A 15,037-nucleotide genomic window follows, 5' to 3' on the forward strand; every position below is an offset into this window, starting at 1 on the left:
CGGAGCTGTCCCGTCTGCATTCTGTTTCACTTAGCATTCCACCCACTGTTCCACAGCTCCACTCACATGTCCACCCTCATCAGGCCTGCCTGTAATCAGTGGGGCCGGTGACAGGAAAACACAGAGTGCGTGAAAACAGCGGGGCTTGCTTAAAGGAGAGGCCAAAGTAAACAGTGACAGGGCCAATTCCATTTACCTATCCCACAGCAAATAGAATTCAGCAGGTAGATCACCACTGGTTAATGAAGATAGAGGAGGAGAGGAGGAGAGGAAGAGGAAAGGGAGGAGATGGATGTGGGGGAGGAGGAGAGGGGGGAGAGGGAGGAGAGGAGAGGGAAGAGAGGAGGTGGAGGAGTAGAGGGAGGAAAGGGAGGAGAGGGAAGAGATGATGAGTGGGAGGAGAGGAGGATAAGGAGGAGAGCAGGAAAGGGAGGAGAAGAGAGCAGAGCATCTCAAGTATGGGAGAGAGGAGAGAGGTAGGTTCCAGTGGCTCAGAGATAATGTGTAGTCTGAACACAGACACCACATGGAAACACTGAGGGCAATATCCCCCTCTTTCATCTGTTTCTCTCTCTTCCATCTAGCTTTTCTCTCTTCTTTCACCTTCCACTCTTCAGTCCTCCTCTCCATCTGTTGCCTCCACCACAGACACAGGCAAAAGAGCAGCCAGCCGTTTTCCCCGCAGACTTGCCTCCCTACCCTCTCCTAATATCTGGCAGCAAACCAGCCAACTTTGAAAACATTACGTGCAAAAAGTGCTCCACTTTCTGAACTTTTATAACAACCTCCAGCAGCCTGTCTGAGCTGTCATCGATAGGGGAGGGGAGGGGCTCTGTGGCGTGTGCTGCTGTGGCGTGCGTGCTCTGCTGATAGGTCAAGAGCTTCTCAAGCATTCTAATAAGATATGTGCCAATTAAAGCCTCCTGGTGCTGCAGCTTCAGCACAGATAATTAATTTAACCCGTGGATCGCAGCTGACAGGTAGCATTTGTTTACATGTCTCTGCTTTCACGAGCTGCCAACCAACCATGCCTCTGACAACTCTGCATGATTTTAACACAACCGCCCACTCCCATCCGACTACATACAGCATAACAATGTTACGCGCTGTATCCATGGAAATCACCTATATGAAGGGACTGCCTGCGTTTCCTTACCTTGAGCTTGTTATAAACTAATAAGCAGCAGTGTGGTGATGCCTTGGCTAGAACAGCTGTAATGCCCCAGAGCATGAAAGTCAACTACTCTGAAAACAATATACCGAAGATGTTCATGTGGAGGCAGCAGGCATCTCCAACTCTACTTTAAATAGCTTTCTTTCAGCTTCCACTGCTTTCAGTTCTATTCCACTGAATATTGATGTGGTTCATTATGTTTAGCTTGTACTCTTACAGCTGAGACATATGAGTCAAGCCATGTGTTATTTATGCTTCTTGGGCTGCTGATTAATGCAGTCTGATTGTATACAGTACAGTACATGCTGACCTGCCCTCAGACTTCTACTAATAAGACTGGTGCCTACGACCCCTGCGATCCTGTCCAATCTCTGACCTTCAGTTAGGATCAAAGGTTGAATAAAAGCCAATACATTTGCAGCGCCATGCAGCTCATTAACAGTTGAAGTCGGAAGTTTACATACACTTAGGTTGGAGTCATTAAAACTTGTTTTTTAACCACTCCACAAATGTCTTGTTAATTATCAAACTATATAGTTTTGGCAAGGCAGTTAGAACATCTACTTTGTGCATGACACAAGTAATTTTTCCAACAATTGTTTACAGACAGATTATTTCACTTATAATTCACTGTATCACAATTCCAGTGGGTCAGAAGTTTACATACACTAAGTTGACTGTGCCTTTAAACAGCTTGGAAAATTCCAGAAAATTATGTCATGGCTTTAGAAGCTTCTGATAGGCTAATTGACATAATTTGAGTCATTTGGAAGTGTACCTGTGGATGTATTTCAAGGCCTACCTTCAAACTCAGTGCCTCTGCTTGACATCATGGGAAAATCAAAAGAAATCAGCCAAGACCTCAGAATTTTTTTGTAGACCTCCACAAGTCTGGTTCATCCTTGGGAGCAATTTCAAAACACCTGAAGGTACCACGTTCATCTGTACAAACAATAGTACACAAGTATAAACACCATGGGACCACGCAGCCGTCATACCGCTCAGGAAGGAGATGCATTCTGTCTCCTAGAGATGAACGTACTTTGCTGCGAAAAGTGCAAATCAATCCCAGAACAACAGCAAAGGATCTTGTGAAGATGCTGGAGGAAACCGGTACAAAAGTATCTATATCCACAGTAAAATGAGTCCTATATCGACATAACCTGAGAGGTCACTCAGCATTCCACTGCTCCAAAACCGCCATAAAAAAAGCCAGACTACGGTTTGCAACTGCACATGAGGTCAAAGATCGTACTTTTGGTCTGATGAAACAAAAATAGAACTGTTTGGCCGTAATGACCATCATTATGTTTGGAGGAAAAGGGGGGGGCTTGCAAGCCAAAGAAGAACCATCCCAACCGTGAAGCACGGTGGTGGCAGCATCATGTTGTGGGGGTGCTTTGCTGCAGGAGGGACTGGTGCACTTCACAAAATAGATGCGCCACGTTAATCTTGTATTGCCAATTACTTCAGTAAATGTGAAGCCCCAAGTTACTTGTATTCGGAGACTTCCTTATTATTCTGCTGAAGTCATAAGAGCTAAGACCCTACAGGCTCAGTGAGATGAATGACTGATGAAAAGCTAGTGGCTGCTCTTTACCCACCGTGGGCACAGACCTGAAGGGGGCATGGACACTAAGTCTCTCTGTCTTCCTCCATCTCCGGAGTTTCCTCTGGTTAAGAATAGGGCATTTAAAAAGTTCCTTCCTGTGTCCATGGCAGTGGTCCTTCATTTAACAAGCTCATTATTTCACCTTGTTTTTGTCCCTCGTGCTCCTCTCTACGTCGTGCTCCTCTCTACCTCATGCTCCTCTCTACCTCGTGCTCCTCTCTGCCGCGGCTGCTTTTGCATGAGGTAAGCGGCTGTGATGGCAGCCATCGGGGGAAGGAAGCGTTTGATGTGTGTCGGTATCGGAGGAGAGCCTTAGAGAGACAGAGGTCTTTCAGAGGAAAAGGCGGTAATGGATCCCACTAATGATATGGCCTTTGCTTTCATGACTCTCACAATAACACCGACCTGGTTCTACATCGATTAAGATTATGATCACCATGGTGACGCTGAGGTCACGCGTCTTGCCTTTTTTATTGCAATATTTCTATTCTACTGAGCCATTTACTTTATCTTCCTATTTTTATATTTGATGATTTCCTATTGTTGTTGCATTTTCGAGAAGCAACCTGCAAGTAAGCATTTCGTTGGACGATGTATACCATGAGTATCCCGTTTATACGACTAATAAAACTTGAGACTGGATATTCAGGGCCCGTGTTGAAAGGATAGCCTTGGGAAGCTGAAGGTTGGGGGCGTGTGAATGTAGACTGTTCTCTGAAGGCAATGCATCTGAGGACATCACATACCAATGCATTAATATCCATTATCCACCTTCAATCTGCTCTCAATGTCAGCTACTGTAATGGAAGATAAAAAGAACTGAGAAAATTGTTATTGAATGAAAGGAAGTATATTTCAGCTATGGTATCCATCACAATGAACATGTTAAGTCAATGGGGATTTGCATGCTCATTTGATTCACCTGGGTTTTGTACTATTGCCACAATTCGTGACACAGAAATAAAAGACAAATGAAAACACTGTTTACTTGCATCACTTCACCAGAGTTTGTGAATTCCTAAATTGTTGAAGCGAATTTGCTGATCCTCATAAGGAAGCAAATTTGAACAATTGATCATTGTTTCACAGCCTGGAAAAAATCAATAGAATAGTTTGTTTGAGGGTGAAATTGCAATCAAACAGCAACATATATTAGTTTCAACCAAATTCATGGTATAGACATAAATGTTGTTTACGAAACAAAACACACAGCTTTTTACTCTAAGGCATTATGATGCTATTCATTTCCTTTTTCAGTGAAAGACTGAGATTTTTATAGCTATCTATTGCACATGCAATTACCTATCCACAAAGTCAATTCCATCTAAATTCAAGCATTGAAGACATGTACTCAACTGTATTCAATTCAACAGACAGAAAGTGAACTTGCATTGAACCCAACGAGGCTCACATTGGAATTACTGATTGTATTAATTTGAGGAGAATCCAGCACAGGGTAAAGCTGGCTATAATCCAGCACATTAAAGCCACATAATTAAATATAACACTATTAAACTGTTTCTCTATGAGTAAAGCTATGGTTGTGACAGTGAGCAACATCAGCCTGGTCCCAGATCAATTTGTAGAGTCTTGCCAACCCCATACAACGTGACAATTGCTATACAGTAGGAGTTGGCCAGACCATACAAAGAAATCTGGTACCGGGCTAGTGAGCAGAGCCGTGTGAGTGACAACACAGTGCTCCTGACAAGAACAGCACTTAGCAGGAAGCAGTTATTAGACCTCAGGAGATTTCAATTACTGGCCTGATGGGGTTCCTGATCAATGGTGAAGCATGTATCTAGATGGGATAGTCCAAGAAAGATGCTACTGTGTGTGTGTGTGTGTGTGTGTGTGTGTGTGTGTGTGTGTGTGTGTGTGTGTGTGTGTGTGTGTGTGTGTGTGTGTGTGTGTGTGTGTGTGTGTGTGTGTGTGTGTGTGTGTGTGTGTGTGTGTGTGTGTGTGTGTGTGTGTGTGTGTGTGTGTGTGTGTGTGTGTGTGTGTGTGTGTGTGTGTGTGTGTGTGTGTGTGTGTGTGTGTGTGTGTGTGTGTGTGTGTGTGTGTGTGTGTGTGTGTGTGTGTGTGTGTGTGTGTGTGTGTGTGTGTGTGTGTGTGTGTGTGTGTGTGTGTGTGTGTGTGTGTGTGTGTGTGTGTGTGTGTGTGTGTGTGTGTGTGTGTGTGTGTGTGTGTGTGTGAGAGCCATTGGAGCCTAGCAGTACTGTGTGTAGTGGACATTTTATCTTGGTAATAGTGTGGTGTGTCCTGTTAGATATGCATGTGTTTTATATTCAACGATGTCAATTGACATACAAGATGCACTGAGCCACTATTAGGGTTAGGAGATCAAATAAGGCTCCGACAGCTGAACAAGATTAGAAAATGTCAAACTGTGTGCCGTTACCTCCCTAAACCTGCTACAGAGGAATAAACAGAATCCCAGACACTACAACAACCAAACGCCAAGCCCTTCTGCAGTGCATACTAATCTAAAACAACATTGTATCTGGCTGTATGGTTGTATGGTTTTCTCCCAGCCCCTCTGAGACGTATCTAAGTGTTAGAGGAGACGGGGCCTTGCAGATCTCACCAGTCAAGGGGGTGGTGGGCCGTGACCCACATCTGGGGCCCCCTCACTCTGCAGGTTCCTATTACTTCCCTCTGTAGATTGGAAGTGACAGGCCACTCAGGCAAAAGTGTCTGAGCCCCTCTCCCATCAGCAGCTGCACAGCCATCCGCCGAGCTGTCAGCCTGATTACACATCAACGAGAGAGGGGGACGGGGGACCCCGAGAAAGGAGATGTCCAGCTGGAGAACACACACTAAACACAACGCCTGTCTGTCCTGTCCCACTGGTTGACTGGCTCAGTCACATTTGCCAATTTGTCCCTCAGCTCAGACATTCCTCTCTGTGTTGAAGAACCAATCTATCTTTTATAGCTACCCTGCTAAGAAATCAACCTTGCAAATAGTTCACAGACTCCTTACTCACCCCACAACTAGGACCATCAAAACACAACTAATTTACCAACGTTTCATGGTGCTGCAGATTCATTACTTAAATAGATCTAGATAGCTACCTGTCTCTGTCTCCCCCCTGTGTAAAACAGCTGGTGTGGAGGAGAGGAGAGGAGAAGAGAAGAGAGGAGAGGAAGGGAGAGGAGAGGAGAGGAGAGGAGAGGAGACAGTGAGTCAGCAGGCCTTCTACCTGATATTACAGCAGGAGGAATTCACTCCATTACCTGGGACTGATGCATCAAAGGACTTCCTCTCCTCATCAACAAGCAATAACTAAACATGTTGTCTCGTTTACTTAAGTGCTCATTCTCTCTCTCTCTCTCCTCTTCCCAGGTGTGAAGCTAAGAGGAACAGCTCGGCAGTCCAGAGAGGTACGTTGTTTTCTACTCCTCCTCCTTTCAAACAGAGAGAGAGAGAGTGTATGTGTTTTTTTAATCTAATATGGTGTTGAGTGGCAGTGCAGTTTCTGTGTGTGTATCTGATAACATCAGTGTAGAAAGGCTGACCTAAGGCCTCCCCCAGTGTACCAGGGGTGGGCCAGCTCTCTGCAGCCCATGGAGAGTAAAGTAGTCTTGGTTTTTGTAAGTTGGAATGGCTCATAGGAGCAGGAGCCTGTTTCTGTAGTGTGCAACCCCTGGACAGGATGCTAGTCTATTGCAGGGCCTTACCCCCAGTCTATCTCCTTAATGCTGAGTGCCAAACAGACTGAGGATAATTTTTACAGTCTTTGGTATTACTCGGCCGGGGATGGAACTCCCAAACTTCCAGTCTCAGGACGGACACTCTAACCACAAGGCTACTGAGTTGGTCCAGCCCAGGGAGAGCCAGTGGATAAAGGCTCTGTGGAGGTCTTGGTGTGAGGCTGTAGGAGAGAGAGAGAAAGATAGAGAGGGCATAGCCAGGGCTCTGACTACTAGATACTGTAATACCAGCCTGGAGATGAGGGGGTTCTGACAGTGTGTAGCTGTAGGAGAGAGAGAGAAAGAGAGAGGGGGCACAGCCAAGGCTCAGACTACCACCTCCTGTAATACCAGCCAGGAGACGAGGGGGTTCAGTGTGAGACTAGCTGGCTTTGAGGCTGCAGGAGAAAGAGCACAGCCACGGCTGGTTGCTATGTCAGGCACACTCCTTCTGGTTCCTCTCTTTCCTCCCACTGACCTCAGTTTGCTCTGGTCTTCTGCTCTCAATAGAGATGAGACTTCCATTAGTGTGAGTCCTGCATGTGGGTGTCTGATGCTGGCTGGCTACACTGTGGCTGATCCTGCTCTGCTTCCCAACATGAAACGGTCAGGGAACCATTCCTACTACTCCTTCCTCCTTTGGAGGTTTCCCAGGGGATATAGGTGGGAGTACTGGGCATCTGATCCAATGGATGTCAGATAGGAGATGAGCACAAATTCATGATGGGCTCCCATCACGTTATCTGTTGTACAATTAGGGTAATACATGCACTCTATTGGCTTTATGGAGCCATAATGGCTTTTAATTGAAATAAAATGTCAAAACGCATGATAGCCTCAGGCCATCTTACCATGGTAATCTGCCTGTAGATGATTTGAATTTAGATTTCCCATGAAGTGTTTATAAGACATTTATATGACATTAGAGCTCCGTTTATTGGTAGTTCACCCAGTCTTTTACAGTGTGTGGCATTTCAATCGGAGAGGTTGGAGAGTTGGTCAAGATGTAGAGAAACAGCACCACTAAGTGTTGAGTCTGAGCACTGCAGAAATCAGGAACGTATAGATTTTAAAAAATCCACCAAAGGCATTTAAAAGAGGGTTGGAGAATTAGTTCACGGAACATTACAAAGAGTCTTTCACTGAATAGACATATTTTCATTTTGAATCCCAGAGAAGTTTAAATAACCAACACCTGTTCAATCAAATCAATAAAATGTATTTAGAAAGCCCTTTTTACATAAGCAATGTACTAAGTGCAACCCGGCCTTCATGTCACTAACCCGGCCTAAAACACCAAAGAGCAAGCAATGCAGATGTAGATGCACCTGTTATTGAAGTCTTGCATACATTTTACATCTTTCAGCGCCATATGTAAAGTCAATGTATTATCTTTGTCCATCAGGCGCTGTGTACTCAGGACAGTGAGGGTGTGAGAGTCAGCCCAGGCCAGGACCAGAGACCGGCTGTGGAAGGCCTAACCAGCCCCATCCCCCCCATGCAGTTCCCTGCCTTCCAGTGGACCAGACATTCAGCCACCCCTGGCTCTAGGGAACAGGAAATGGGTTCCCTGCGCGTCACCAAGCGCCACAGGAAACTACTGAAAACCAGCCCTGTGGTCTCTAACAACTCACACAACTCCTCCTCATCCTCCTCTGGTTCCCCGGACTCTCCTGAGGAGAGCTGGCAGTGGCACAGACTGTCCCACATCCAGGAAGCTCGGCGGAGGCTGATGAAGGAGGTCTGTGCCAAGTACAAGAGCAGCATCTCCAGGACCATCACACCTCACCACGTGTCCCGGATCTATGTGGAGGACAAGTACAAGCTGCTGTACTGCGAGGTGGCTTATTGATGATCTGATTATTGCATATTGATTATTGGGCTTCTGAATATTGCTGTTATATTCTGCTATCTATATTTTTACAACTTATTGATTATTGATGTGTTTTTGTTATTTTGACTGTGATGCTGGCTGCAATGACTTAACAAACCAATTCATGAAGTATTTTTTAAATCTAATCTTATCTCTTTAGGTTCCCAAGGCGGGCTGCTCCAACTGGAAGAGGATCCTCATGGTGCTGTCTGGCCTGGCGTCGTCCACCCACGAGATCAAACACGACGCTGTCCACTACGGAAACCACCTCAAGAGGCTGGACAGCTTCGACCGCCAGGGCATCACGCAGCGTCTGGAGACCTACACCAAAGTCCTGTTTGTCCGCGAACCCCTGGAGAGGCTGGTGTCCGCCTTCAGGGACAAGTTTGAGAACCCCAACACTTACTATCATCCTGTATTCGGAAAGCCCATCATCTCCAAGTACAGGGTGAACGCCTCCAAGGTGGCCCTCAGGACAGGCAGCGGAGTGACTTTCCAGGAGTTCATGCAGTATCTGTTGGATGTGCACAGGCCTGTGGGCATGGACATTCACTGGGAGCCTACCAGCCAGCTCTGCAGCCCCTGTCTGCTGGACTACAACTTCATCGGCAAGTTTGAGACCATGGAGAAGGAGGCTAATTTCTTACTACGTAGAACTGGTGCCCCGCATAACCTCACCTTCCCCAGTTTTAAAGACAGGAACCCCAAGGCTGAGAGGACTTCAACTCATTTAACCCATCGCTACTTTGCACAGCTCAGCACTTCAGAGAGACAGAGAGCTTATGACTTTTATTACATGGACTACCTTATGTTTAACTACTCCAAACCTTTTAAAGATTTGTATTGATTGACTCTCTGATCTCTGTTTGAGTCCGCCAATCTCCCCTGGCTTTAAGTGGAGGAGCGCACCATTTACAAGTATTACTAGAAGATCATCACATGAAAACAATGTCTCGGTCAGGCATGTCAATGTGGTCCTGTATTAAATACCGATGCCTAACTGCAAAACATTGAACTCACAAACAATTTATCACTGCACAGTCAGTGACGTGAAAAGACAGTTCAATGCTTTAAAATGTGTTACGTGAAGTGGTGCCCACCTATCATTTTTTGCACTTAGTGTAGCAAATTCTTTCAAATTCTCCAAAAACATATTGACTCAGACTGAGCATTAGTCTGCCACACTACTGCTGGAGAGTGTGTCTGGACAGTCTTATAGGGCAGCATCCCCCTGAAGTATCTCTAAGTACTACTTTACCACACCATCCCACTACCCTTTAGAATACACATCCTCATCACGGCCATCAAGGCTTTTTCTGACACTAATATTTAAAAACTGTACAAAGGGCATTCAGATGACTATATATATTTTTCTATGTATTTCTATAATGGATATATTCACTGCTTCTTTGTGGGGATTTTGATTTCTGATATCACTGAATGTTATTTCAGTAATTATATGGTGAGTGTGTGTAGAGAATATCTGGCTATATTTAGGCCTCTTGGGTCCCCCTGTACATCAGACCCTGTAAAACACGTGTCAAACTCATTCCATGGAGGGCCAAGTGTCTGCATGCTTTTGCTCCTCCCTTGTACTTGACTGATCAATGAAGGTCATTGATTAGTTAGGAACTCCCCTCACCTGGTTGTCTAGGTCTTAATTCGACCCAAATATTAAGGAAATAATAAAAACCAGAATACAGTCGACCCTCCATGGAATGAGTGTGACACCCCTGTTGTAAAACATGCTGGTTAACACGTAGAATTCCACTCCAATCTTTCCCTAATTACCCAATAAGCCCCTGCAGTGAAATATCACTGCAGTGTTAGAGAGAGCAGAACACTGACACCATCTCTTATACTGACACTGACAAAGTCACAAGGCAGCTTATCCTACCCAACTCTGTGTGTGTGTTTGTGTGTCTGTGTGTGTGTGTGTGTGTGTGTGTGTGTGTGTGTGTGTGTGTGTGTGTGTGTGTGTGTGTGTGTGTGTGTGTGTGTGTGTGTGTGTGTGTGTGTGTGTGTGTGTGTGTGTGTGTGTGTGTGTGTGTGTGTGTGTGTGTGTGTGTGTGTGTGTGTGCGTGCGTGTGTGCGTGTGCGTGTGTGTGTGACAGAGAGTGAGACGTGTGTGAGAGAGAACAACTGGAGCTGCTGCTCTGATCTCTTTTCATGGCTCTGAGGGGGAGTAAGCCCTGGCCCACAGCCCAGACACACTCAGACCTAGGTCCCACACAAGACAGACAACTGTGAGGACAGCTTTATGATGAGATCTCTCAACAGGGTAACAACTTACACAACCCATAATAACACATAATCTACTGTCCCACAAACTGTACAGGCAATGGGTTGTAGGATCTGTGTGAGAAAGCTAGTGTTCAGAGAAGCCAGCAATTGGAGCAGTATTTCAAAATATCCTCTTTTACCTCCTATGAACAACACTGATTTATAGCTCCACAGTAGAGTACCACAGCTATTCTGCACAGTGGGACGGCAGGGAGAGGCAAGCACACTTGGGGCCAATCAAACACAGTTTCCTGGATAAATCAGAAATATGATTCCTCCCTGGTTGCTAGAACACTGGGTTGGTTGGCTTTGTTAAATCCGTCTGTAACAGAAAGAAACCCAATTGCATATGCTGTTGTGTTGTGACGTGTATACAGGTCATGTTATCAACTTGTCCCTGAAACGGGGGGGGGGGGGGGCTAAAAGGATACAGCACAGGGGGAGGTGCCTTTCTCTATGTGACCAATTACAAAGAAATGCACATTATTTGATTTATATATAGACACTATATTGAGATTTTAATATATTTTTTAAGAAGAAACAGAAAGAGATTACATATTTATGATGGCAAATATTATAGGATTATGTCAATGTAGTGTGTTGGCTTTTGCAGTTCCAAAATCTATATGTTGTTTAGATGGTGGTCTAATTCTATATAGTTAGCCAGACTCCGGTCCAAAGCTAAATAGCATAATATAGGTGTTACTTTAACCTACAAAATTCTCCCTCACTCACCAACCCTGTTCTATGGGGTTTCTTGGAAATGTAAGTATGTGGGTCTATGAGTACAACACAGATATATCAAAACTATTTACGGTAACAAGTGAATGTATAACTGTTTTATCGTTGGTGCAAAAGTGTATAAATACCTGTACATGGTCTGGAACCCTTTGCCTTATTTTACACTGCCAATCAAAAGGTGTATTTCAGGAAGACATTCTGCAGGTGGTTGGTTTCTGTCTGCTGAGTGTCTACTAATAAACTGTCTTTAGCATTTTCACAATGCTGCTTCTTTTTCATGCTTAACACTCTCAACAAACCATTAAAATGTTTTTGTCTCCAACATGTGGAAAGAGTCAATAAGACACTTTTTCAGGTAAGAAGACACACTCAAACCAAAGTTGTTCACCCCTGGTTTACATATACTCTTTATTTTGTCTTTACCTATTCCAACATCCATTGAAGTATACTCAATTCATAGGTGAGGAAAGAAGGCCGAGATTCTCTTTCCCAGTCCACAAGAAATGTTATATTGAAGAAGTAGGTATATGGCTCCTGTGAATGTAATCAAGCCCAGCCTACTGCATTTGGGGCCCTTGGACCATCGACTTCCTTTTCTAGCACTTTTACATATTCTGCCATGGGGTTGAGAGAAAATGTTCAGTTTTAAAGCAAATTTCAAGCTATTCTACACATTTTGCAATGATTCTAAGATATAATTTTTCTGTTTTAAAGATAATTTCCTACAATATTGCACATTTTGCTTTGTTTTTTAGTGGAGCTGAGTGGTGGATGAATATGTCAACTCAAATTGATCAATATGTAGAGTAGAGAGAATTTGAATAAACGCTGTAGGCTGATTTCCACAACAGCCTTCTGTATTAGTCATGAGAACAGTCAGGAAGTTTAAAATTCTGTTTAAATCCATTCAGAAAACAAAGGCCATCCATCTACCTCATTAGTGGGAGAAATCTCTTGACATACAGTGGAGAGAACTTCTATGTTCTTTCAGCTCCAGGCTACAGAAAACAAGGAATACAACAAGTCTGCTGGGAGTGAAAAAAGGAGACAACTTCTCAACTCATAATCATTGTACTGTGTTAGATATAAAAAAATAATGATTTGAATTTCAATAATAATTATATTTTCTACTAATGTGAATTAAGCCCACAGCTAAACATTCTAATTCTGCCTGTGAGGCAAACATTAACATGGCTGAAGAAAATTGTGGCAATGTTTCTGCTGTGAAGAAATAACACAGCTCTCTGTTGGTGAGCATAAACACTTTTGCACGCACACATACACACACCCACACAAATGTGCTCGCGTGCACACACACACAAATAAATGATTGACACTGTGATGGCATGACAACCTGAATCAGATCAACGGGCTGGCCCACTCTCCCATTCATTACCATAACAAATTTGCTGCTTTGCTTTCACTTCACAATTCAGCGGGTTGCATTCAAGAGACATCTATCTCAATAATATTTCATCAAAGGTTGATGATGTGGGTGAGCTCATCTGATTCATATGCATGCCAGAGTCATTTTCTCACTTTCACATGAATTTCTTGTTTGTTTTGACAATGTGCTGGAACACACCCAAGACGCGCCCTCTGCATTGAACTATTTGGGAGGAAAGCTCATTAAAATGATTTGCTAGGGGTCTATTAATAACTGTTTGATACCAAGCAAAACGAAACATAAGCCATGTTTAGCTTTTTCTATTGAAAATCCACAGAACACATCCTTATTGAGGACATATCCTTAAACACTCGGCTTTAAGACGTCATCTCATTTGGTTAACAGGCTCATCCACCAACAAGCTGTTGAGCCTGGATACAGGCCTGGTTCAGCATTTGGCAGGATGGCAAGGCTGTGTCTGGCCAATGTCTGAATAGATATTTATTCCACGGTTAAAATCTTTGGTAACACTTTAGTTGAAGGGCACCTACAGAACGACGTCATAACATATTCAAAGCCACACATAAACACTTTCATGTACTTATGAAATATATCTGTTTAATTGTATGTTAATGTCTATGGCACATACACCAACTGCCACATTATTACAGTCTTCCCTGTTATTGGACAAATACAACATGAACACAAGGTGGCAGCACATAATCGGAAACAAATGGCATGATGTGGAAATTCTATTGAACAAGTAAATATTGCATACTGGACAGTAATGTCCAGTGCTTCAATAGAATGTGATGTAACCACAGTGTGAGTTCAAACACATGCCATGTATAATAAATTGCTACTTGTTTCAGCATATAATTCAAAAGATGTCACGGCTGTTGTCAGAGCTCAGATTTGAAAGAAAAACATCCGTAAAATCGACTGCAACACTTTTAATTAAGCTATATGCTGCCATTGACATGAATTATGCAACAGCTTTAATGAACTTGTATCAATACACACAGGATCTATAATTAAGCTGGTCACGCAAGCTGGTGGGTGGGCATAGAGTCGTTCTCTAACCTTCAGGCTATAGCTTCTACAGAGGCGATAAAGCTTGTTTGGATCGTTGCAACATTTGGGTGATATAAAATATACTGCTGTGTGTCTGTTACTATCTAAGGAACAGAAGTATTCCCCTAATGAATGCAGATGTTATTTCATGTAAAAGTACATTTAGGCTGTGTGGAACATCTGTGCAGTGATGAGAATGGACAGGAGTAAGTATTTTCTGGTGAGACGGTTTAGAGAGCGAGAGGAGTGGGGAGGAGAGACAGGGAAAGGACAAAGATAATATATTGACACTTGGTAGATGGAGTAAACAGTTAATACAAGTTCAGTACAGGTATATGACAAAATTAAGAAAACAAAAGATGGAATTTATCATGGAAGAATAGTGTTGCAGCCCTCCAATAGAGTTCCAGACACTTGTAGAATCTACATCAAGGTACATTGAAGATGTTCTGGCTCGAGGTGGCCCAACACCCTATTAAGACAAGTCATGTTGGTGTTTCCTTTATTTTTGCAGATACATGTATCTCATCCTATATATCTTACACACATACACTAGGATTGGCTCATATAACCACTAGTCATTGGTTATAATTTATACATTCCATTAACAATCCTTCAGATAATAAAGGCATGCTTAGTGATGCTTGTCACATTGATGATGAAGCAAATGTGTCTCCTTTTTGTCTCATGAAGTAAAATCGTATTTCATGCATGTATGTATTTGAATGTCTATTTCAAATATCATGTAACACTTATGAGGTTAGAATTAATAGAACTACTCAGACAGGATTGCCCTAGTCTATGGGTGCAGAGGTTGGCTAGCATCTGTAAAGAATTAGTCTATAGTGTATAATGTTCTCCATTCGACACCTCCTCACCTCCAGGCACAGCTAACAAACAGGTACAGATATAGAATCCTAATTTGATCAGGAAATGTGAATTATTATGTGGATTCTAATTAAGGGAAATTTGTGGGGGGGGGGAGGTGAAACTTTTGTAGGGGATGATACATTTGTAGGGGGTGAAACTTTTGTAGGGGATGATACATTTGTAGGGGATGATACATGGGTAGGGGATGATACATTTGTAGGGGATGATACATTTGTAGGGGATGATACATTTGTAGGGGATGATACATGTGTAGGGGATGATACATTTGTAGGGGATGATACATTTGTAGGGGATGATACATTTGTAG

At 43.4% G+C, this 15,037-nt stretch overlaps 1 protein-coding gene across 1 annotated transcript in view; it reads left to right on the top strand.

Annotated features, from left to right (window-relative positions):
- The window catches only part of LOC135550831 (carbohydrate sulfotransferase 8-like), a 263,202-nt gene extending 252,867 nt beyond the window's left edge, over positions 1-10,335 (top strand). Inside the window, exons 4-6 of the mRNA XM_064981973.1 lie at positions 6,135-6,172; positions 7,887-8,321; positions 8,515-10,335. Coding sequence (XP_064838045.1) covers positions 6,135-6,172; positions 7,887-8,321; positions 8,515-9,201 — 1,160 coding nt within the window. The 3' untranslated portion in view covers positions 9,202-10,335. The remainder of the gene's footprint in view (positions 1-6,134; positions 6,173-7,886; positions 8,322-8,514) is intronic.
- The last annotated feature ends 4,702 nt before the right edge of the window (positions 10,336-15,037 follow it).

Source organism: Oncorhynchus masou, chromosome 1, assembly GCF_036934945.1.
Source record: "Oncorhynchus masou masou isolate Uvic2021 chromosome 1, UVic_Omas_1.1, whole genome shotgun sequence".
In the NCBI taxonomy this organism is placed as follows: Eukaryota; Metazoa; Chordata; class Actinopteri; order Salmoniformes; family Salmonidae; genus Oncorhynchus; species Oncorhynchus masou.